Source organism: Columba livia, chromosome 3 (assembly GCF_036013475.1).
Source record: "Columba livia isolate bColLiv1 breed racing homer chromosome 3, bColLiv1.pat.W.v2, whole genome shotgun sequence".
In the NCBI taxonomy this organism is placed as follows: Eukaryota; Metazoa; Chordata; class Aves; order Columbiformes; family Columbidae; genus Columba; species Columba livia.
In genome coordinates, this window is record NC_088604.1 from 16,071,443 (window position 1) to 16,096,854 (window position 25,412).

General features: G+C 40.7%; 2 protein-coding genes across 7 annotated transcripts in view; one reads left to right on the forward strand and one right to left on the reverse strand.

Annotated features, from left to right (window-relative positions):
* The window catches only part of ATP6V1C2 (ATPase H+ transporting V1 subunit C2), a 20,960-nt gene extending 12,375 nt beyond the window's left edge, over window positions 1-8,585 (reverse strand). For 2 of the 6 annotated variants that reach the window (XM_065055919.1, XM_065055918.1), the window contains exons 1-4: window positions 8,448-8,585; window positions 7,376-7,534; window positions 5,799-5,866; window positions 285-370 (exon numbers count right to left, since the gene is read on the reverse strand). In XM_065055919.1, coding sequence (XP_064911991.1) covers window positions 285-370; window positions 5,799-5,866; window positions 7,376-7,504 — 283 coding nt within the window. In that variant the 5' untranslated portion in view covers window positions 7,505-7,534; window positions 8,448-8,585. Of the gene's footprint in view, window positions 1-284; window positions 371-5,798; window positions 5,867-7,375 lie in introns of all 6 variants that reach the window. The other 4 variants (XM_065055920.1, XM_065055917.1, XM_005506838.3 and 1 more) reach the window with 4 other exon arrangements.
* A 5,387-nt stretch (window positions 8,586-13,972) lies between these two features.
* NOL10 (nucleolar protein 10) overlaps window positions 13,973-25,412 on the forward strand; it is a 51,069-nt gene continuing 39,629 nt past the window's right edge. The window contains exons 1-10 of the mRNA XM_005506835.4: window positions 13,973-14,112; window positions 14,589-14,634; window positions 15,272-15,370; window positions 16,112-16,189; window positions 18,012-18,049; window positions 21,275-21,411; window positions 22,160-22,225; window positions 23,653-23,713; window positions 24,226-24,311; window positions 24,661-24,739. Coding sequence (XP_005506892.2) covers window positions 14,047-14,112; window positions 14,589-14,634; window positions 15,272-15,370; window positions 16,112-16,189; window positions 18,012-18,049; window positions 21,275-21,411; window positions 22,160-22,225; window positions 23,653-23,713; window positions 24,226-24,311; window positions 24,661-24,739 — 756 coding nt within the window. The 5' untranslated portion in view covers window positions 13,973-14,046. The remainder of the gene's footprint in view (window positions 14,113-14,588; window positions 14,635-15,271; window positions 15,371-16,111; window positions 16,190-18,011; window positions 18,050-21,274; window positions 21,412-22,159; window positions 22,226-23,652; window positions 23,714-24,225; window positions 24,312-24,660; window positions 24,740-25,412) is intronic.

Genomic DNA, 25,412 nt, shown 5'->3' on the forward strand with positions numbered 1-25,412 from the left:
TCCTGCTTTCATCTTCACTCCTCAGCCCTGATGTTAGAAACTATTTCAGTACTAGACACTGTACACTGTTCTGGAAGCAAAACTGGTGCTGGATGAAGCCTCTCATAACTTTGAGAAAAATGGCAGCAGGCTAGATGTGTTCTTGAAAATGTTGCTGCTGGTTGTCCTTTCTAATGTATGAGTGTTTGAATTCCACATGTTCATATTCCAAAGCAAAGGCAGCATTGATACATTACAAAAAAAAAAAAAAAGCAAAAAAACAAAACCACATTCACAGCACCTACCTCCATTGGCCAGAAGATTTTCCTGGACTTTATCTTTTGAGTCCTCCAGAACTTCTCCTATATACTGGGCTATTTTCTTCATTACACTTAGGTGTAAGAAGAGAAGCTTTGTTAGTGAAGTAACAAAATGAATATAAAACAGTCGCCACAATGATCTGATAAACATGGAGATGCCCAAACAAAACACTTCTGAAGCAAGGCAGATTAATTTGTAATTCAAATGATGACAAAAAAATCTATGGGATATTGCAGAATTAAATGCCGTATTTCTAATTACACTGATCTCTGTAAACACATAAGTAATATCATCTCCCCAGTGCTCCAGACTTCCAGAAGCTCAAGATTCAGTCTTCTGTACATTCATCATACTCATAGCAGAAACCAGAAGGCAAGAAACCCATGTTTACAACTCCAGAGGCAATGGAGGAACAAGAAGGTACATAGAGACAACATTGGCTGAAAATTGGTTCCATAAGATGCTCAATAAACACTTATGGCTTGTGGAGATAAGATTCTTACAAAGTACTCAGGGGAAAAAGACAATGTTCTCTTGTTTGACAGGGAGAATTTCCTTCTTATTCCTCTTCTTTAGGAGACTCTTTGGCATGGTGGACAAGACAGTTGTGGGAGAACTAGATACAAATCCTCCTTCTGCCTGATGCAGAGCAGTGATTTGAACAGAGCCCTTCCTGGAGAACATTGTCTCCATGCATTTACTTATCGTGTGTTTATTTTAAAGGGATGGATTCAGCAAGTCCCTCCAGCAGTAGATCCCCCTGGCTCTAGTCAAAGTACCTATCTCATACAGGCCAAGAGCTTTTCTGTTTGTTCCAGTATCCTCCTGTACTCAGAAATAGTCACAGAATTTCGCCTTCAGTTCCATAATTGTTCCAGGTAGACTACATCTTGTGAAAAAAAAAAAGCTAAAAATTAACTCCCTGATCATGAGGCTGGCAGAGGCATGAAGTGGACACAATCCTTGGCACAGTGACAGGGAGTGGAGCACAACGGCAAAATGCTTCTCCCTTGCCTTCCTCACAGAGGGGAGACAGGTACTGCTGCAGATGAGCTGGAGGCTGAAAGGGCATTACAGCGTATGGACAATGTGTCGTGTGACATCCTGTGGCTTTCAAGAGCTCAGGAAAGGGGCTTCAGGCCAGATACAGATACCATGAGAGCGTCAGAGAAAAGGATTTTCTTTGGTGTGCTGCAAAGCAGTTATACAGGCCATTTAAAAGTATTCGTTCACAGAGGTAAAGATTCCCTCCATCTCTATTCCTGTGAAGAAACTTACAGTCTTTGGCTAGGTTTTCCAGCCCTGTGATAGGGAGGAAAAATCTGAGACTGCTGATGCTGACAAGAATGCACTAGTCAGGATTCCTGCTGTTTGGGGTCATTCAGCCTGGAGAAGACCTTATTGTGGTCTTTCGGTATATAAAAGCGGCTTATAAGAAAGGCTTTTTACCAGTGCCTGTAGCGACTGGACAAGAGGCAACAGTTTTAAACTGAAAGAGGGTAGATTTAGATTAGGCTGAGGATGAAATTCTCTATGGTGAGGGTGGTGAGACACTGGAACAGGCTGCCCAGAGAAGCTGTGGGTGCCCCAGCCCTGGAAATGCTTAAGGTCAGGTTGGACAGGGCTTTAGGCAACCTGATCTAGTGAAAGATGTCCCTGACTGTGGCAGGGGACATGGACTAGATGATCTTTAAAGGTCCCTTCTAACCCAAACTATTTTCACCAAAACCCTGGAGAGGCCCAGTTCAGAGTGTCTGTAGGAGGAATATACACCACCGTGCCCTGGTTCACAGCTCTCTCTCAGTTTCTCACCCTCTGGCTGCAGCCCCTCAGGGACCCAGTGTCGGCTGCATGTTGTTGGAGCAGAACATGTGCTGCCCACACTGGGGCTTGGGGAGGCCGCAGGATCCGCACAGCAGCTCCCCAAGCACTAATGCAATTTTCAGCTTGTAGATGCAGCTGGTTTTTGGCTCATTCACGATGCTCGGGGAGCCCAAAGGAACTTGGAACAGGACAGGACTCCAGCCTATTTGGTGAGAGCAGTATAGCAGGAGGCTAAGGACGTTATGGAGAAAGCAGCCAACAGCAGCTTTTCCGAGGGGTGTGAGCTGCTTTCAGTGCAGCTGGTGGCTAACCTGATAGCTGGGATTCAGCTCTGGTCTCTGCCTACAGGTATAGACAGTGTGGCAGGTATGTGCTGTCATGCACCCGCCAGTCCCAGCTGCCCTGTTGAGGCTTGGTTCCCTTCCAGCCCACACACCCCAAGGTCCCTGCAGCAGGACGCAGCCAGAATATTTGTATACATCGGGCCAGAGACGTGTTCTCCAGTCCTGGCTTAGTTTCTGTGCCTTGCATCCCATGAAATGCAAGTGGGATTCACTCATCCAGTACATTCCCTATGCAAAGACAGAACATACAACGTGTGCACCACAGATGTTTGATGCAAGTGAGAGGAACCAGAGTCCTGGAGGAGCTCCATTGACTGTAGCAAATCCAACAGCCAGCAGCTTTCACATCCAAACCTTAACCTCTGCCTTCAGGTGAGATGAATCCCACCTTGAGCAAATATCATGCTCAAATGATGCGCTACAGAAGGAGTAGGTTTCAGCTAAACTGCCTCGAGAAGTAGTAATAAATACTTGTATTATGGCTTGGGAGACTCTCACATTTTGCTTCTGAAATTGCTGCAATGTCATTACTTCAAAAAAAAAAAAAAAAGAACAACCTAACACTCTTTAAATGATACTGTGTATTAAAGGGTGCTACTAGTTAGGCCTCCAACGTGCTGCAGGGAGCAGAAGACCTGCCATCCAAGGCCACTGCAGAACACTCTGCCAACTGAGAAGCCAGGAGAATCCCCAGGTATGAGTAACCGAGGGGACCATCAGCTTGAGAGAGCTCCATGATACCACAGGGTGACATGGAAAAACACCCTGCCTCCCTGTGTGAATAAATAATAAAAGTATGTGGAAACAATAGATCCTGCAAACTCTTGCCCCGTCTCTGCTGTCCTGGCAGGAGGCAGCGCTGACAGGTTTGCGCTGCCCGGCTTTACTGGCAGGTGTTTATCCAGCAACAGCTCCACTGCAGCTGCTCCAGAGGAGCAGGAAGGGAACTGCTCAGGTCGCTGGAACAGGCTTGTAACTCTCTGGATGCCATTTACTCCAATGAAGCGCGAGTGCTTGGCTTTTTAACCCTTGAATCACAGTTCAGACTCAAACCTCTGGGCATTTATTTAATGCAAAATGCCTTTGTATGTCTTTGTGGGATTTGATCTGCTAATACATTTACGTTGATTACTCTCTATTATTACTCTCATGCATTTTTCTTATTTTTCAACACATTTTTCTTATTTTTAAATCTTGTTGACCCTTCTTGGTTACCTAGCTCAATAGGCAAATGAGACAAATAGGAAGAGTCCTTATCTTGGCAGGTTACGGGTAAGGGCTTCACTGACCCCTTTGCTCAATGCCTGTAACATGTCATATGACGAGTGTCATTAGCGGCATTAAAGGGACAATTAGTGGAGTAACATGGCAACCAGCTTGAACAAGGAGCTGTACCATGTTGTCAAGTTAAGACAAAGGTAACAGAAGGAGACAGTGAGCCTAGGAAGCTCATACTGATATTCCACTTAAAATCAGCCTCTGATCTTACACAGATCCTACAGACAGCTTTTCAGAAGTCCTAATTCTTCACAAAGCTGGGAATTAGCTATGCCCTTCTGAAAGTCAGTTCTGCATGGTTTTTGGCAGCTCTCAAACCCAGATTACACAGTTGCTTACCTATCTGCTGCCCTGACCAGAGAGCAGGATTGACACTGCCTCTCCCCAAATATGCCTCCAACCCCACTTCGTGAAATATCTCTGCAGTATGAATCAGAGGCCTGACCATGTTTACAAAGAATTTGAGCAGGTTTTTTGGCAGGATCACAGTAAAGATTTTCTTGATTAATTAAGTTTCTCTGTCCTGCTAAAAATCCTGTGAGAAGTAGCAGGGTTTAGTTTTAGATAGTCCTGCAAGGAGCGGGGACTTAGACTCGATGATCCTTATGGATTCCTTACAACTTGAGATATTCTATGGTTCTAAAAAGATCAGCATTGTGTGCAACCAAGAGTGATCAAATGTAATCATCCTAATACAGCACTGCTGTAGCACCAGTAAAGTAGAAAAAAAAAATTCTATGGAGAAATGTATTCTAGCAGACTTACTTTTACTCAGACTGCCTAGCATAGATATAAACAGTTTATATCAGTGTTTCTGTACGTGTTTGCAACTGCCAGACAAAAATCTATGAAACTATCAAGCATATTAAACAAGCAAATCCTTATCAGTCCTGGTTGAGGGCAAAAAATGCAAAAAGGCCCAGAGGGAACACATGCCACTGTGACCACGAGCACAATTGTGTGTGAGGTATCCTTCCAAAGCAAAAACCCAACCCAAACCAAAACACCAAATAAACACAAAAAAACCCACCACCCAACCAAACCAAACATACACACACAAAACAAAAACAAACCAAAAAACCACACAAAAACACGCCACCAAAATGAAAAGCACAGCAGCTTGCAGAATCATAGAATCATTTCATTTGGAACAGACCCTCAAGATCATCAAGTCCAACCATAACATAACTCTAGCACTAAACCATGTCCCCAAGAACCTCGTCTATATGTCTTTTAAACCCCCCCAGGGATGGTGACTCCACCACTGCCCTGGGCAGCCTGTTCCAATGCCTGACAACCCTTTCTGTGAATATTTTTTTCCTAATATCCAATCTAAACCTCCCCTGGTGTAACATTGATTGCTTCAACAACAAAGTCTAACTTGTGCCCTGAAGTATGTTACAACCTGGCATTTTCTCAGCTTGCTATACTTAGTATTCTTTGTACAGCCAGGCGAGTTTGGCTCAAAAGGCAATCTGGGCAATGATCAGCAGGGAGATCATGTGAGTCTTTGCATAAGTTGGTTTGATATTATGTGAGTCAATAATCTGATTTTCGAGAAGTTTAAGAGTCTGAGATGGAGAGCTTCAGATTTCATTCAGAAGAACTTATTCCTATATCTAGCTGAAAAGGAGCAGAAGGCTCAAGAGAAAAATTCTGGGGAAATGAGATCAGGGAGGGCTTAATATTCTCCAAATGCCACTTTATTAATTTAAATTTCTGGATCAGGTGGGATGATGTTCTTTACAAAGAAATAAAAAACATTTTTTAGCAGTTTTCCTTTGAGAAACAGCTTCCCTAACACTGCCACTCAAACAGATTGCTGTGCAGACAAAACTATCACTGACTTAATTCATCCCAATTTAAAGGAATGGTCCTTTCTTTGTGATGACTCCATGACAATCAACACAAGGGTTAAAAAAAGCCTATCGACTTTAGCCCAGTTGTAGCCCAGGCTGAACTGAATCAGACAGAGGTGAACACAAGGACATTCCGTCCCATAAAAACAATGTCTGTTTCTCATTTGTAGGTAGTAAATAAGATCTATTTTACCTTTCAGCAAAGCTATCAAGTTTTCCCAACTCATCTGACAGACCAACAAGAGCATCCAGTGTCCCCACCTGTGCAAAAGATGAGAAGTAGGTGAAAGATGCACAAGTCTGACTGAGGCTTCTGTTGGCAGAACTTGATTTACTTAGTGGAAAATAGTAGCAATTCCTGTACCTAAGACCTAGGGTAAAAAGCCTTTTCCAATAAAGGAAAACATGTATACTCAGTCTCAAGATTACATGTCAGCGTCTTTCTTCCTGTTTTCATTCCCATATCATCAAGTAGCATAGACTGGTCTTTTACATGATGAAATAGTGACCAGAAATGCACACAACATACATATTATACAAACAAAGCTGATGTAGTGAGAGAACCAAGGGAAGCAGCACTTATTCAAAAGGAGGGGGGGGGGGTCTCTGGTTTCTTTGCTTAGTCGAAGACTAAGCCTTTCACAAAGCCATTGCCTCCAAGACCAATATCTGCTTTTTGTATGACTCTCTGTCACAGTCATCATCTTATGTTTAAGGTACGGCAATATATTGCTGAACCTTTTTGTGTAATGTTGCCAGCTCAACATTTTGAAGAGTCAAGCTGAAGGAGAAGAAAGAAATTTTACAGAGAATATTAAGCGGCTGGTTGCACCTCCAGGCACTGCAAATGCTTTGTGTCCTCTGACATTGACCGATTGACACCAACACCGACTGGGTAAGGCCCATAGATGGTGAAAGCCAGCAATCTCAGGTGCAGGTGCCAAAAGCAATATTCCCAGTCTGAGACATATATGTGAAAATTCAGTAGGTTATTACTTGAGAACAGGCCATGCTCCCCTTTTACTTGTATCCTTATGTAACTGGGATAGCTCGAGTTATAACTGTTAACAATCTTTTTGGATTAAAGCCAGATCATGAATGCACTAAGTGTAGTTTTGTTAAGCGATGGGTAGTGGCAGCTCCCCAAGGAACCAAGTTCTACATCTGTGGTAGCTCCGCTGACTTTAATGCAGCATATTTGGATTTTTTCATAGCCACAAGTGAAATAATAATAAGGTGCAGACCTTATAAAATAAGGATTAAATAATGCAAAGATTAAAAAAAATAATGGATTAAGACTTTTCCTATTTATATGGTGATATGAAGCTAGGCAACATAGCTGAATATACACATACATCCATTTCCCAAGCAGTAATGTGCATTATAGCACTGTTTTCTCTGTTAGCAGTCTTACTGGCACAGTTCAACATACTTAGCTACTCCCTTTGCATTAGCGATCCAAGATGTACAATGCTGTATGACTCTCATGACTGGGAGCAAATGGTACATCGAGAGCAATAAATCAGTTATTTAACTAGTCGTCTTCACTCCTGATAGATATATCCTTCCAATGTGAAGGTCAGCTTCAAGCACAATAACTCCTTTTCTCTCTGATCAGTTTTCAGTTGGCTGAACACAATTCATTCCCTGACTCCAGTCTTCTTCTGCTTTCTGCTTACTACCCCAAAAAATAAATCCCACATTTATCCCAAGTCTTTAGTCCTACTAATGCTACTTTATCACACACACCCAAACCCTTTCCTCGTTTACCTTTAAGTCTGGAATATGGAATTTGCTGTTGCTGGACAGGTTGGATTTAGACGTCACCACGTTCATTCTCTCCCATGCCTGCATATTTGTTTTATCTCCTGGGGCAGAAATTAGCCAGAACTCCGACATGATCTAATATTTTCCCTTCGCTCCTGGTCGCTGTAGAAACACAAAGCAGGTAAGAGGCTACAAGAGCACTGCACAAAACAGGCTCTTCCCTAAGAACAGGAAAAAGTTAGAAGAGATTAATGATTCTTTCAGAAACATGAGGAGAGTGAGTAAGTCCTGTGTCTCAGGCTGAAATGGAACATGACCTTCTCCAGAATGTCACGGAAAGAGTGGAGCTGTTCCTCCTTCCTCAGGGTTGTTCAATCCAGTTTCTGAATGAAGAAACAAAGCTTCCTCCTCCCCTTTTCCCTCCCAGCCTGTTCCATTCCCCTCTCACTGTAAGTCCAGTCTCCGCTGTGCAGTTTGGGGACTTCACTAAACCATTCAAATGTTATTAAGAGTTTCTGCTTGACAAATATTGTCTCTCAAATTTTTGGACACTTGCAGGCAAAAGCAAAAGCAGGATACAAAAAGACATCTGCTGAGCACGTCGGCTGCTAAAGGTGCCACTGGCAAGATAAAATGTTGCTTTCCGCTGTGTTTTTCTTCCTAAACTGGATAGGAAGGAGCTGAAGGAAGGCAAGTCGCGGTGTACAGACAAAATATCAGTAGAACACCACAGATATAACAGCCATGGGAATCCACGCGGGACAACTACACGGGTCTTAACTGAACAGACTGGGCAGAGCAGAGAGAGGCAGAAACGATCTCCGGAGGCTCTCCCGCAGCCCCCTGCCAGGCACGCCTCAGCTCTCCGCTGCCTGGGACAGGGAAGATGTGACACATGCCTGCCACCCACCCCCGGGGCCGGCCATTCCTCCGCCCCGGGGCCAGAGCACCGCCCGAACCCCCGGTACCACCGGGCTACGAAGCCCGAGCTCTGCGGGTGGGGTGGGGAGAGATGCTGGGGTGGGGAGAGATGCTGCCGGTGCGGTGTCCTGCCCACCCCTGCTCGCCGCCTCACCTGCGCAGCCGCCTGTCCCTCCCCACGCCGCCCCACTGCTGCCCGCACGGCGCCAGGGCGGGGCGGGGCGGGGCCGGGGCGGGGCAGCTGCTGGATCCGCGCCGGGGGGAGACGCTGGGTGCAGGGGGTCCCTTTCCGTACAGGGACGGCTGCTGCACTTGGTGACACAACCCCTTAAAAGCCGGTAACAGCTCCGGTTCTCGCAGCTTGTCAGCTTCTCGCCGTCTTTTAAACTCGCAAAAATAATGCAGAGGCCATTGGTTTTCATTAAACACCGACTGCCTTTAACCAGTCTGGAGGTTTTGCAATAAATAAACTTTTAGGAAACTCTTTTTTCCGGGACTTCCATCAGTGCTTTATTTAACAAATACTCCTGCGGTGCAGGAGTCTGCAAGGTAGCGATGTTCCCTCCTCTGGTGATGCTTCTTCCTCAGTCAAATATAGCAACAGCTTTTAGTCCTTACTGAGCTCTGAGTTTGCCTTATTTCAGATATTTGAGGGTGGTTTGTAGCTCATGTGGAGTAATGTTCTGCAGACGCTTCTAAACCAGACATGATCTGAAGGAAACAAGTGCCTAACACTTTCAGTGCTCACCTTTCAGTGGCATTTCTGCAAGCAGGGATTTAACTCCCTCATAGAGAGTACATGGTGCATCCAGTTCTCGTTTGCATAGTCTCACCACTATGCTGTCATACAGCACCTAAGCAATCTCTGCTCTTACTGGTGTTTTATTTTCTTCAAAACACAGTGCATTTTTTGCTCATGTTTCTGTGTAACAAATGTAAATGAAGCCCCGTGAGACGTGAAACAGAAGGATGCCCTTGGTTTTCCACATGATCTGTCCTAAACTGAGAGGGGTTGAGTTGCCTGGGCCAGGCAGGTCTGGCCATGCACAGAAACAGAGCTCTTGACACCTCCAAGAACCTTATTTCTAATCATCAGTTTATACATGCACTGAGCCATTTCAGCCTTTCAATACTTAAAAGGGGCCTATAAGAAAGATGGGGACAGACTTTTTAGCAGGGCCTGTTGTGATATGACATGTGGTAACGGTTTCAGACTAAAAGAGGGGAGATTCAGGGTAGATATAAAGAAGAAGTTTTTTACAAGGGTGGTGCCCAGAGAGGTGGTCAATGCCCCATCGTTGGAAACATCCAGGGCCAGACTGGACAGGGCTCTGAGCAACCTGATCTGGTTAGAGATGTCCCTGCCCATGGCAGGGGGGTTGGACTGGATAAGCTTTGAATATTCCTTCCAACTCAAACCATTCTGATTCTAAGTGAAGACCCTGAATGGGTTTAAGTATCTCCAGCACCAGGCAGAAGCAGCTGATAGGAGAAGTCCTGAATCATAGTCTTGGACTTGGACTGTTCCATCTAAATCATGCTTTAGTTAGCTAACACAAAGGTGAAAGTCTTAGACTCTAAATTTATAGACTCTTTAGATTAGCCAAGGATTCATCTTCTTCTAACATTTTTAGTGACATATATTTTAGTGATATATAAAAAAGCATGTGTGGAGGAGGAGAGTTTCTACTGAAAACTCTCCAGAAAAAGACACTGAGAAGATTCACAGCTGAAATAACCACTCTGTGGGTTATTTGTGGTTTTGTCTGGGGGGTTTTGTTGTTGTTGTTTGTGGTTGCTTTTTTTTTTCCTTGCTTGTGTTGCTTTTTCCTTTCTAGGCTAATTAAACATTCAATGTTCATACTGTGATTATTCTAGTTCTTTTCAATCATGGTGTCCCCTAAGGCACAACAAAGGACTTTTCAGAACCTGACATATTGATGTGCATTATGGCATTCATAGAAATAGTGATTATTGTATATCTTCCTTTTGTTTGTTTCTTTAGACTATACATTTTAATACTGAAACAGAATTAGCTGATGTTTGAGTATGCACATCAGACATTTCTACTCATAGATGGAAAGGCATAGTAACCTCATCACCTAGCTAAGGCAGCTCTTCCCCATCTCAGACCAAGTACAGAGTTTGCATTGGATCCTTGTTGCAGTCTCAAGCCACAGAAATACTTTGCATGATTAATTTTATAAATGTTATGTTCTTGTAAGCTTCTTAAATTCAGAATTGAGTCAGTTGCCACTAGTGCTAGCAGTCAATGTGATTTGCTGCAGTGGCAAATGATGGTCTGTATGCCTGAATGTTATAGTGAATGAGGTAAAAACCAGGCTGAAGGGTGGTCACATTTCTGGACTCTACAATATACACTATTTCCTTCCTAAATGATTTATTGCAGCAATGTCACTTTTGTATTTCTTATTTTCTCATATGGATTGATTTACCTGGGTTACTTTCATTAAAGTGGAAAATTTTATGGTACTTATTTTTTTTTTGTTTTGTTTTAACAGAAAATTACCAAGGAAACACAATGTCAAGGCCTAAGCAATGTCCTATCAAATGCTTTCTATTATCACATTTTCTGGTTTTACTGTGACTTTAAGATATTTTTTTCCCCCATTATACGTTTATTTAGGCTGGGTGAAGGAGCAGTGAATGTGTAGGAGGGAAGGAGCATGGGCTGCCGGCTCTGGCAGTAAGGCGGCTGTGACAGCTCGTGTCTCCCCTTCCATTTCCCTGGCCGGTTCTGCAAGGGGTGCCATGTGATCTCTAAGCTGCCTAATTCTCTCGTGGTCATCATGTGTCTTTCTGCACTCTTTGATCTGTCAACTCAGTGATTTTTTCTGTGACTTTTCCTCTCCCCACGTTTGTACTTCTTCAGATGTCACTACTAAGGAGTGACATGGATATTAATATGAAAGCTTATGTTTGTAGTTCTATAGAAAAGAATTTATACATCTTTTAAATACATTACCTGTTTAGTTGTCTAGTAGTGTGTGGAGCTTTTCCCCCTCTGCTTAGAATCTTTTAAATCCTATTTCCTAGTCCTGCAAGTGTTTTGTTATCATTGTAGCAATGTATGTAAAATTATAATTTCAAATATTTCAGTGAAGAAACTCTTAAATAACTTGATAATGGATAATAAAATATTATTTAAATCAGAACATTTTTTCCATGTACCTTTAAGATTAGTGTGCAAACTACTTTTTATCACCATTCCTTTGCTGTGTATTTATTTTTTAATTATGCTACAGAGTATTGGTTATTCACTCTCTCTGCAGTGTAAAGTGCAGCAGAACCTTCCCGATAAATGGTGTCTATTTACTTTTGTGCACTGAACGTGAAATGTTGTTTTAATGTGAATATACCTGAAAACTTGTACTTAACATAATTATATGTATGTCCATACTGAAGGGGCACTGTCTAGTGAATCATTAAAATCAGCAGAGGTTACATTCAGTTTGCTTATAACCACACCATTTCAGAACACTGCAGCACCGTGTCTGTCACCAGGTAACGCACGCAGCAAATTCTGACACTAGAAAAAGAAAGAAAAAGCAAGCAAAATTATTTGTTCTTGCTTGAGAGCATCCTATAGCACACATATTTGCAGTCAGTACATCTACCTGCTCATCTATATTTGAATGGAAAATCTAAAAGTATATAATTACAAGCAACAAAGCTTCATTATATACAGGAAGCAAAATGCTTGCCAAAGCTTCTCCTCTGTCATTCAGATCCTGACTTTTTAAACTCTGTAGTAAGGGTAAGAAGCAGATTTGGCTGCTTTTAAATTATCTGGGCCGCAATTTTAGTAGTTCATATTCTAGTTGATATTTTTCCCCTTGATTTTCTAAGAAGTCTTAAATGTATGACTGGCCAGTCTCAGATTTTTCAACTTTGCCTGAGAACTGAATTTTACTGAAAAGAACCAAAAATTAATTTCAAGTGATTTGAAATACAATGCTGTTTCCTGCTCTGCAGCCAGACCCTCTTCTTCTGCACTGTGGTCAGTTAAATACATCTGGAGAATGGACGAGAGGGTCAGGAATCTTTGGGCATTCTCACCTAAAGAAGGTCACATAATTCTCCTGCATGTAAGAATCTCCAGTGTTTCACATGTCTGGGAATTCTTTGTGGGCTCAGTCCTCCTGATTCTGCCCAATGCCTCTTAAGGTGCCGTGGAGCATCCTGTTGGGCCTTCAGCTGCTTTTTCAGGATGATACCAGTCTTCTGTACACCTTGTATTACACTAACCAAAAAAATCCCTGTGGATGTCTGGGATTCCTAAGGGCATCTCAAACAGCACAAGACCTCTATTTGTGGACAAGTGAATTCACAGAATCACAGGATCACAGAACATTAGGGATTGGAAGGGACCTCGAAAGATCATCTAGTCCAATCCTCCTGCTAGAGCAGGAACGCCTAGATGAGGTTACACAGGAAGGTGTCCAGGCAGGTCTTGAATGCCTCCAGAGTAGGAGACACCACAACCTCCCTGAGCAGCCTGTTCCAGCGCTCTGTCACCCTCGCTGAGAAGAAGTTTCTTCCCAAATTTAAGTGGAACCTTTTGTGTTCCAGTTTGTACCCATTACCCTTTGTCCTATCATTGTTTGTCACCAAATTCAACTTTAAATGTCTATTTGTAGCTAGTCGTGGTCTAAGTAATTAGACTGTGTAACCCAGAGAGAACTGAGCTCACCCCATAGAAGACACCAAGTGGCTACTGAGCCACATTGCTCCTCAGGCTTCATCAGCCACATTTGCTAGGAATGAGATTCAGCTGCGTGAGCTTCTAGTGCCACTTGAGATGTCCTTGCACATCGTGCCTGGCGTCCAGCTCATGCTGCAGAAGGGCATGGGTTTTCCACAGGTCTCGTGTCAGCCCCAGCTGGGTGTCCTGGATACCTTACGGCATCTCAAATGCCTCTAGACAACCTACATTTAAGCAAGTGAAGCCTTAGATCTCTGAAATGGGAGCTTGGATGTCTAGCACCCACGTAAACACCTGTATCAAAGTGTGTTGATCTCCCATGAATCTCAGCGATAACGCTAATATGAACTTGAACAGTCCTTTCTCCTCATGATATTGGTATCAATCGTTGTTGAGATATGTCGTCTAGGGAACACCATACATAAGACTTACTTGAAACAGCTTCAGTTTGCATCTTGTACCGGAGTTACCCGTTGTTGTGGTAAGAATTTAGTTCTGATAAGAATTTAGTTGTGATTTTCATTGTTTCTTGAAAACATGGTGTTTCAAAAAGGTGGACCCAATTTGAAATCACTACTGCTTTGAAACTGGGTCCATCCTCTCAAAACCCCCCGTAGATCAAATATGTGTTATCTTGGTCTTTTTTCTTGCTCTTGTAAGTCAGAATAGGAACAATGAGAACTTTGCATGTTTTTATTCAAATAGTGCCGGTACAAAGCAATAAAAACGGGTCTTTTCACATTTGCCGGCAAGGTTCTGACCAAACAAATCTTGGCTGTTTTCCGCAGACGACAGACGCTGTTTTCCTGTAGAAAATTAAACTTTTCCACCCTGTCTGCAAGCACAGCTCCAGCCTTGGCGACTGCCCCCGGGTGCTCTGCTCACCACGGAAAGCCGGTCACCGCCTCCCCCTGTGAGAGGGGCGGGCCCGAAGCCACCGCCCCGCCCGGCCGGCCCGGCTGCCGGGGCGGAACCAGCCGCCTTCCGCTTCCCCTCCGCCCAGGAAGAGGCGGGCGCTGCTGCGGCCATGCAGGTCTCCAGCCTCAACGAAGTGAAGATCTACAGTCTCAGCGCCGGCAGGAGCCTCCCGGAGGTGAGCGGCGGAGGGAGGCCCCGGGCGGGGGGACGCGCTGCCGGCCCAGCTCCCTCGCTGCTGGTCCCGGTGCCGGTGCCAGGGCCGCCCGGCGGGGCCCGCGGCGGCTTGAGGAGAAACGCGTGTTGGAGGCTTCGGGCCTGAGCTCACCGAGCTGCCCCTGCGGCCTCTGCGCTTGTGTTCAGGGCGGGGGTCGGTCACTGAAACCAGCTATAAGTGTCTTATAAACTGAAAATGCGGTTTGAATGCGTGCGTCTCCGGCTGTGGGCGTGTTATTATACAGACCCTTAAAAAACACTGCTTTCTGAGTTCTCTTCATGTGGAGTGATTAAACTTAACAGTGAAAGCTTTAAAATAATAAAAAAAATAATTAATTACCCATATGCCTTATACTTTCAAAATGGATTAACTTCAGGCGATTCTGTGGTTCCTTCAGGAGTAATGAGCTCAACGCTGCTTTATGTATTTTCTTGCAGTGGCTTTCAGACAGGAAGAAAAGAGCTTTACAGAAGAAAGATGTGGGTGAGTTTTCCCATCACAGTAATACTGGGCTGCACACACACAACATGCGAGTCCAGAAGGAGACACTTTACTAACTGATACAAGGGAGTTGTGCCTGCTCGAGTATATACGCTATAAGTAGTTATGGTTAGAAGGCTATTCTTAACATTCTACATGGCTTTGTATAAACTGAATATTACTAATGCTGCATTAAATTTCAGACATTAAATATTGGGGTTGTAGATTGTAACGAAACATGACAGGTGAATTCCACATGTAGCTTGTTATAAAGTCCAACTAGAAACTCTTTTGTGTATTACGCTCATCTTAGAGTGCAGGAACATTCTCACTTTAGTCTAAACTTGTTATCCAAAATAAAATATGGCTATTTACATACCATAGGAAATCTTATATAAAAATCTCAACTAACCAAAAATACATAGAGTTATCAGGAAGGTGGAATATATCAGGCAACATCTTAGTTATGTAAAATATGTGATACATATTTGCTACTACAATCTATAATAATTTGTTACAGAGTTACCACCTTACAGTAGTGATGTATTTTGCATGGAGGTAGCCTGCACCTCAGGGTTAACAGTCTGTATTAATCTGCTTATAACATGTGTTAATTATACATTTTTTTTTTTCTTTCTAGATGTCCGTAGAAGAATTGAACTTATTCAAGACTTTGAAATGCCCACAGTTAGCACAAAGATTAAGGTATCAAGAGATGGACAGTATATTATGGCAGTTGGTGAGTTAACAAAGTGTCTCTCTGTAGTAGAGGCCACAAGTGCTAGATGTTGTTGATTGCAGAATGAGTTACTATTTCAGGTAAAATTGATAAGTGTTCATTTTTAAAGGTTGCATTTGGAAACTTGCTCTTAAGATGCGATAGAGTGGCTGTTTCTGGAGTGGTATTGTGTAGCCCTTCTTTTTACAATACGGATGTTCTTAGAATCATAGAATGGTTTGGGTTGGAGAGGACCTTTGAAGATTGTCTAGTCCAACCCCCTGCCACAGGGGGGGTTTATAATACAGTTAAAAACTAAGTTCTTAATTGTTGTTATTGTGTGTACATAAATTTGCTTTAAATAACTTCTGAACATCATTGTTTGTTTATTGTTTTAAAGGATGGAGGATAATGGATAATGGAGCTACATTTTGTAGCTGTCAAAGCAGGATCCAAACACGAACACTTTAGTAGGCATTAACAGCTTAATGAAACTTGGTCTCTCAGACCTATTGGAAGGTACTAAATTCAGCAGAAACTACACACAAGCAGGGTGCTTCCAGGCAGCCAAGACAAAAGACAGGCCATAAGGTTATGTTACTAAGAGGCATGTTTTTCTGGTCACAGAGACTTTGATAAGTTCAGAATGCTCATGGTTGAAATGCAGTAAAACCTGTGTATGTAAGATGTATGTTTTAAAAAATGCTTTAATGTTATCTTTTTGTTTAATTTTTTTTATTGAAGATCAAATTATTCTTTCAGGAACCTACAAGCCAAGGGTCCGCTGTTATGATACCTATCAGTTATCCCAGAAATTTGAAAGATGCTTAGATTCTGAAGGTTAGTATAAGCTATGGCTGTTAGTACAAGATATCTTCCATACATAATTCAGATTGGACTTGAGTAGAAATGTTCCTTCCTGTGCTAAGGGGACGGAGTGTTCTTTGGGGGAACAAGAATCTAGAGTAAAACGTCACCTAGTCTTTATCTGTATTTTTCCCTTTTCATTCTCCGTCAATGTTCTTTCCTCTCTTGGAGCGGTGTGAGGAATGTAAGATTTACATTGAGCCAGTAAGCGCAGGGTTTGGATGGGTAGTGCCGGATCTCTCTTCTGTCCCCTTCTGGGGAGGCAGGAAGAAGCACTGTAGTTGCACTGTCTGTAATGACGGTTTTCTCACTTAACCCCAAGCTCAGTAAGTGAGTTACAGGGTAAAAAGAATTCCCTGAGGGTAGGTTTCTTTGTTTGGTTTGGGTTTTTTTAGTTGTTTTTGTGGAAACAAGGTACTTGGGGATAGATGGTAGCACGGCTAAGGCCTTGCTTACACCTTGTTTGCTACTAATTTAGAGGGAGAACAACTATGGTGAGGAGAGCAAGGAGCCATCTAGACAATGGGAAAGGGCGAATCTGCTGCCAGTTAGAGTAGGGGAGGAGGTCAGAGCTGCTGTGGCTCTGAGTTTTAGGGTGCATAGAGTTGGGGACCAGAATTTTGTGGTTTTGTTTGGTTTTGTTTTTTGTTAGAAGCCTGACAGCTGAAAACTGGGATATAGAGGTGATCAAAACAGTGAGGGGATGAGCATAGATTGGCAGAAGTCCTAACTCATTATGGAAGAATTAAACTGGTCTGTGTCTGAAAATGATGTGAAAAATAAAAATTGAGAACTACCAAATGAGGTCAGGAAAAGGGCAGAAGAGCATATTGGTTTTACTTTAACCTGGGCCTCAAGATTACAAGGAGTCATGTGGGGTGAAGGGACATGGAGCTACAATGTGGCAAGAGGGCAGGTGTTAGGGCTACAGCTTCAGAGAGACTGGGGAGAGGAAGGTGTGGCAAGAGCAAGACCCACTTTATTAAAAGAGTAGTGATCATTTTAATAGTAAATGCTTGCTGGTAATTAGAGCTTAAGGTAAACATTTTTTTTAGCTGGCATTTACTAGATTGCAAAAGTATATTTAATTGGAAATGTAGCATAGAGTCACTTCAGGTAACTTTAAATGAGCTACCTAATTTAAATGGAACCAATTTAGCTGAAGCAACTACTCCCTAATGTTCCCGACCCAGCTCATTTAAAACTAGGTGAAGTTCAATACATTGCAGTGTTCAGTGTGCATAGTAGGTAGCTTTTCAACTTTGATTTTTTTGTTGTTTTTGTTTTGGTTTGTTGTTTGTTTGTGGTTTTTTTGGTTTGTTTTTTGAGCCCTAGAACTTTTTCTGTGGAAGTGTTGACTCTTTAGAATGATCACATATGTGGGTTTGTATGTAGTATGCCCAAATGTAAGTAATTTTTTGTTATTTTTGACAGATTACCAAAGGTCCGTGGACCAAACACTCACTGAAAACCATTTGATTAGACCTTCCCTGAGCCAATAGATACAGTGTTGAGCATTGTGTTGACGAACATGTCAAGTATACAAGAAGGATAAAAAGATTACAAGATGCTTCATACATTTCTAAAGTTTAAAAAAAACTACTTACTACTTTGTAAATAAGGTTATATAATTAAAGATTTTATCACAGTGCTTGCATTATGCATTGACAGCTGTGGGGAATACTTATATGACTATAGTTTAGCATGAGTATAAATGTTTTCAGGATTTATGCCAATGTTTCCAAATAAGTTTGCTTACTTAGTTGTCTTAACATTCTCTTGCTCTTTCCTCTAGTGGTTACATTTGAGATTTTATCAGATGATTACTCAAAGGTACGTTTAATGTTTTCAATATATAAATGAAAAAAATGGTTTAATATGTATATTAAAATGTACTTTCATATATAGTAAAGGCAGTCAATCAACACAACTTTTGGAACAGAAAAGTTTTTTTAATAAAACAAACAGGATAAATATTATTTGTTTTCTTTGTCTCTTTGTATTACAATTTGCCTTACCACTTTAAAAGTGTTTTGTCTGTAGGAGAGAAAAACTCCAAATAGTGATCTATCCTACAAACAAAATAATGCGAAAAATGGAATTAGTTATTCTTTCTAGAATAACATGTAGTCACAATCCCTTGTGACCAGTGAGACACAGATACCTATAGCTATCCCATCTCTCAAAAATGGTGTAAGTTAATAGTCTGATTTGTCAGGATTGTTGTAGTCATGATGATTATAAGCACATGGATGAGGCAAAAAATGTGGAGAGAAAGAATGCCTTTTTTTCTTGAATGAAGTGCTGTACCTAGAGGAAATGGTTGAGTTCTTAGGACCATCAGCCCTTTTTCAGGCCCAATATGGTCACTGATTCTAATTCTGTTTAACAGTTGGAAAAGTGTTCATGTGCTTGAGAGCTCATCTGTTTTCTCCAGCTGCAGAAGCTGCTGTAAGAAAAGACATTACCTCTTTCTGTAGACTTCACTTTGCGGATTCATCAAGGTTTTATGTTCAAAATTAAATGTGAAATTTAAGCATCAATTTTGCTCATTTCATTAGGACAAGCCTTTTTTTAAAATTACTGTGTTTTTTTTCTGAGAACAGACCTTAGTGTTTCCAGTATGGCTTTGTTTTAATAAATGTTTCTATTTGATCCTTCTAGCTTAAGTATTTTTGATTTTTTTTCCCCTCTGAGATTTCCAATAATGTGCACGAATTCAAGTAGCAGAAGGTGACTGATACGGTACAGTTGCCTCTAGCTTCTCTGGCTATGGGGGAATGCTTCTGGTTGTACAGACCAACCAGTTATTTGAGAGGCTGTGCAACACATTGTGTTTGCCAATGTGTTTCTGACTGGTTACGAACAGTAAGGTTTGTGGGTGTTTTCAGCTGAAATTGGTACTGTGTTTCAGACTGAAGCCCTACTTTCACAGTTCAATACAACTTCTCAATTTTGTTTTTCTAAGCCTTACCAAATCGTTAGAAAGAAAACTAATTTCAGGTAGCTGTCGTAATATTTTGGACATGTTAGAAAGGGGTAACAATATCTGAGAAATTATACTTGAAATGCTTAGAATCATAAAAATATTTGTTGAAAGGGGACTAAACAAGCGAAGATCCTTCCAATCTTTCTTTGTACGCTTTGTGTTCTGCCCCTTGTCTGGGCAGCCCTCTCGATGCTCTCACTGTCCCTCACTAGACGCTGCCTCAGGCTTTAGCAGCGCAGGGAAAACAGCTTCTCCTCAGTCCTTTCCCACCATCTCATAAGGTTGTCTTTTGAGGCTTATTTGCATTTTCACAGTGATAACAGGCTGTTGGTTTTCATTCCTGTTGGTATCCATAAGGCTAGTTACACTTCTGTGCTCTTATGTTTTAGGCTTAAAAGTTTTAGACTTGGTCTATGTTTTAGACTAAGGAGAGAGTAATATCTCTCTTTCCGCAGCCTTTTGCAAAAAGACATTTATTTCTGCTCAGTATTTTTGCCACACACTGGTGGCTATGTTTTTGCCACCCTGAGGTTGTAGTTTTCTGGTAGTGACCAAAATTTGATTAGTATGAAGGAAAGGCAAACATGACTTACAGTGAGTTGTATCCACTGCTAATGAGAGAAGGCACAAATATCTTCAAGTCCAATATTATAGAAATTTTTCTTAAAGTAGAAAATTATTAGCGGGAAGGCAACCACTTGCAGAATATTTGGTTGCTTTTGGCAACTATCAAAAACTTTCTAAAATCTTTTTAGAGTGGGTGAGAAGAAATTTTGCTTCTCTGATTGAAAGCAAACTGTATCTTTCTTCCTGGTAACAGGTTTTTGATAGCTTACCGATAGTGAACTAAGAGAATATGATACCGATAGTTTTAAATTAAATACAATTTAATTTTGTATTCTTCTCAGCTTCTGTACTACATGAAGATACAGACATTTCTCTTTTGCAATGATAATACAGAAAAGATTTAATCTGGGTGTTGTTTCAAACAGATAAGTTAAGAGCTTTTCTTGTTGTAAACCTCCAGTTAAAGCATAAAGACATTAGGCACACGAAGGATTGATTGGAGTGTATATGAAAAACATTGTATAACATCACCTGTGCAGCTGCATCTGCAATCTCTTATGAAATTGTAGTTACGCTTGTGAAAAATGATACTCTGCTTGGTCTTGGACCAAGAGGAGCAAGTCCATGAATAAAAGTTGAAACACTAGGGTTTCTGATATCAGAAAAATCATAAGTAGGGGAGGACTTAGTGATGAGTAGGCATTAAATACTAGCCCAGGTCAGTACTTTCTCTGTGTCTTGTAAGGGAAGAATATATGGATATATAATTAAAGATGACAGATTCAAAGTAACTTCTGTACTTCGCTTTTCCTGAGCTTCTCATCCTTATTTGTGTTGCTAACAGTGTAGTCCAGCAGTAGGAAATTTTAAATGTTCATTATCTGCTACTTTTAGAAGATGTATGGACTATACATACTCTAAACTAAACTGAACTAGCACTTTTCTAATCTATTTTATTTACTAGGATAGATCTAACCTTCTACTAGTACCTGCCTGTGGGCTCTTCCAGGACCAAGATGTTTGTCTAAGTTTCAGAAAGAAACAATGTACTTATTCAGTTGGCGAACAACAAAAAAATGCACAAAGATTGTTGATTTCATTTATAGGAATGCTGCTGTGCATCAGGATGTGTGGTACAAGTGCTTAGTACCTATGAACATGTTGATGTCTGCATGGCATTGTACCTGGAAGAAATCGTTGACTCTGGTGTCTGAAAGAAGTACAGATCTGAATTTTGGTGCAGCATAACACTAGGGTGACTATATGACCTCTATACTGTACGCTTGTGGATATTCATCTAATCTTTTTTAATAAAGCTCTTTGCTGTGACTAGTGAAAATGACGAAGCACTAGTCGGTTGCATCATTGTCACAGAAATGGTTTAAATGAGTTGTGATAGACCTGTGTGAGCTTTAAAAAAAACACTGGAGTTTCTGCTGTAAGACAAGTTGAGGAGACTTGTCTGCTTCTGCGTGTTTCAATGCTTTCTGTTTTATTTTCAGATTGTCTTCTTGGAGTGTGGCAGGTTTGTGGAGTTTCATTCCCAACATGGCCATTACTACAAGACAAGAATACCAAAATTTGGTAGAGATTTCTCGTATCACTATCCGTCATGTGACCTGTACTTTGTAGGAGCAAGGTATTGAATAAGTGGATTTTTCTGTTTCATTTTTGTTATCAGTGTTTTCCGATAATAAAATGGACGTTGAAATTCCAGAAAAGTTAAGAAATTGGGGGAAGTGGCAATTCCTTCCAAATGAATAATGGAGACGGTTTGTGAAGAGTGAAAGATGTGGGAAGACTAAGATTAATTCAGGTCCCTGTACTGTTTGAATACTTTTTTCTTTGATTCTTAAACCAGGTACATGATATATTTGCAAGTTTGTTGTAAAAATTACAATTCAATGTACTGTTTTAAAAAGTGACTAGCATCTAAGTAAAGAGTATTAAATAATTTTCTATCCTGGTTGATGTTTTGTTGCGGTTAAAGTGTGAGTCAAATCACATAATTAATTAAAGTTTGTGAGAAGATACATTAAAAATAAAACTAAGTCTTTAGGGCTTCAAACAAATAACTAGCAACTTAAGATGTAATATAAATCAAAGGAAATTAGAAGAACTTAGGAATTAATACATTTTTTCCCTGAAAAAAGGGTAATTGGTATGATATTACAGCGTAATAAATATCTTTGGTGAACATACACATTTTTCTCTGTATTTTTTAACACCAAAGGATAGATGAGTCTTATGTTTTAGAATGTGAAGTCTGAAAATTTGGTAAAATTAGGCTGTCAGCAAGATTCCTTATGACTCCTATTAACTTATAACAGTATGTTTCAGTATTTGTGACGGAAAGGAGTAACTTTGTTTTTTTTTTTCCTTTGTAGTTCTGAAGTATACAGGCTAAACCTGGAACAAGGAAGGTTTCTCAACTCCCTGCAGACTGATGCCTCGTAAGTTATCTGTAATGCTTGGCACCCATCTGCCTTCTTTCCACCAGGTGGAAGCAAACGACCAGTGTGCTCACCCTCACTGCTGGAGCTGCCCAAACGCCTTGTAGAGCTAAAACGGAACATATGCCGAATCTAAGCCTTATTTTATGTTCTGTAATTATTTGTTCTAGTTTTTATGTTTTAATTGAGTTTTCTTTTGGGGATATTTTAAAATTGCTTAATGGAGACTTGTAGTAGGTATTATATAACTTGATCTTAAGAGCATTTCATTAAAACTTTGACATTATTGCTCAATTTAGCCAGCATATAGAGATCTACCCACAGGGTATGTAATTTCCCAGGCATGTCTTTGTCCTTCTGCTCTTGGAGTAGCCCAGAGAGAATTTTTATATTTGCAGTGTGTGTTTGATTCGTTTGAAAATCCTACCAGAGCAGGAGCTGGGCTTCTTTTACGTGGGAAGAAGCAGATGAGAGTAACAGACTCGACTAGATGAAGGGGCTAGTTGGTGGGCAACAGCTGGTGCTCAGTGGGTCGGAGAGTTTAATGGATGAAGGAATATTTGGGCAGGAATAACTACAGAAACTGAGCAGTAGAGAAAAAAAGGGGGGTGGAGGGGCGGGAATATCCTGGAGCAGGAATATTAAGGGTCTTGTGTAAAATCTGAACTGGGGAGATGATGCTTGAAGTCGTGAGAAGGTTGTGAGGGTAGGGGAATTGGATGAGTTACAGAATTAGAGGTGGAGGACTTTGAATGAAAGAAGTTAGAAAGTGCCAGGATGAGTGGTGTAAAGTCAAATATTTGTACTTTGGAAGAATTGTTGGAGAAATAGAGGGCTGCTGGGTGCCCTGTGGAGAAACGGGATGCTTGAGGGAGGAAAAGAAATAATTAATCAGAATACGTTGAATTTGTAAGCTTCAGAATGGAAGTCATCAGGAACACCTTTTGTTATAATTGATGTGTTTAAGAATATAGAGGATCAGAGTCATAAGGAAAGGCTTGGTGGTGGGTATGGGCAGAGAAATGCAGAATTGTTCCAGTTGGAAAGAACCTTAGAGCCCAGCCTCCTGCTTCGGGCACGGTCACACTGAATTCGGATGAATTTTTGCACACGGTTGTGAAAACTCCAAGGAAAGAAATTCCACAGCCTCTATGGGCAACCTGTTCAATGGTTAATTATCTACATGGTATAAAAATATTATCCATACATCCAGTTGGAACACAGCCTGTTTTAAGTAATTAGCACTGTCTCTGATAGCTCCAAATTTTTGATAAGCTCCTTTTAAGTATGGGAAGCTGCTGTTAGGTGGCCATCCATCTCTCCCTCCAGCTTTTGCTTTTCCAGGCTGAGCAATGATCACAGGAGTCTTTTTAGTTGTTAATGTGTTAAATTATTTTGAAGTCATTAAATTTCTTTCTCTGTTTTAGAGAGAGTAATGTCTGTGACATAAATCCTGTACACTTCTTGTTTGCCATGGGGACGGCTGAGGTAAATATTTGCATTTGTTTTATAAAAAGGGCAGTAGTGCTTGTTTCTTTTTTTTTATGTTAGTTTGCATGAGAATAGGAAAAAATCATGACAAGAGCCTAATTAATTAATTTCATCTCATTTGCTGTTTCAAGTGTAGATCTGTTAAACAAGATGACTTTTTAGAGCATAGTGCAGATAAAATTTCTGACCTTTTGCTAAAATGCTTGAGATTTTGCAGGCGGGAGAGAAAATAATATTATCTTGCTTTATAGTGTAGCCATTTGTAGTAATTAGCTAGCAATTTTACCCTATTAATCTTCAGAAATTTGGTGTTAATGATTTTAATTTAGATCACATTTTTTGAAAATATGAATATGTGGAGCTTATATGCCATTATTAGACCACTCATGTCAACCTAGGAAATTTGATTCATCAGTCATAGATGAAATAATTCGTAATTTTATTCAAACACTTTCAGAATACCAGGTATCTGTTGCGTAAAGTTGAAACGTATTTTCTAAACTGTTTAGGGTAAAGTGGAATGCTGGGATCCTCGAACTAGAAATCGAGTTGGGCTGTTGGACTGTGCTTTGAGCAGCGTGACAGCAGACACAGAGTGAGTAAAAGCTGCCTTGTCAAAGGGTGCTCTTCTGTTTTTTTCAGTAGTTTTACTTTTAGAAATAAATCCCACTTTGCATTAAAATGATCTGTCTGGTTGTCTTCTCATTGTGAGTGAATGGTTTTCTTAGTCATAGAGGAGTCTCTTAGTTATCTGTCTGAGTAGTAGTGGCTGATTTTCTATACAAACACAAGTTGTGAATGTAAACAGTACTTTTTGAAGTAGTATTTCTGAGTGATATCTGTAAACTAATTTACATTCATTATCTTAGCTATTTTTAACACTGAAAAAATTATTTCCAGCCTTTATTAGAATAATATCCAACTGTAAGCATTGTGCTTTTCAGGATAGACAGTTTGCCATCCATTTCAGCACTGAAATTTGATGGAGCTTTGAACATGGCTGTTGGAACATCTACAGGGCAGGTAAAGTTCATCTACAACAGTTCTTAGGAGATCCTGTTCTTGCAATTGCCAGTCCAGGTCTATTGTACGTTGAATGCACTTATTATAATGTAAATACATAATAATGAAAGTATTTACAAGAGCATAAATTACATGTATAGAGTAGTAATAGTAATTCTTAAATTGCTAGTTAATTTTGTCAAATGGTCTTGCTCTTCTGAATACTGTGGCGACCACTTAAAATCATTATAACATACTTACTTTGTAACTTCAAATTCTGCAGTTTTCTCATGACTTAAGAGTCATGTATGCACGCAAATTGTTGCTTTTTGAGACTATCAGTACCATCTCCATGTCACATATGCTGTCCCTGGATTGTGGCTAAGAAAGCAGAAGTGATTGTCTTTCAGCTATGATTTTTACTGCCTTATTTTTCTGTAAGGGGTCATTTAGATTCATTTTTTCGTTGTTACCATCATATTTGTGGAGTGGAGATTTTTTTCTGCCTTCATCAATATTTTGTTGGGTTTAGAAAACTGCAGTTTGTTCAAGAACAGATACATACGTAAGAGTTGTGTTTGGGCTAATGATAGTATACGTGTTAGACAAGTTTTATTGGAGATTATATTTTTTAATTAAACAAACTGGTAATTTTTTTTTTTCAAAAATTATTAATACTTACACTTTGCTTGTG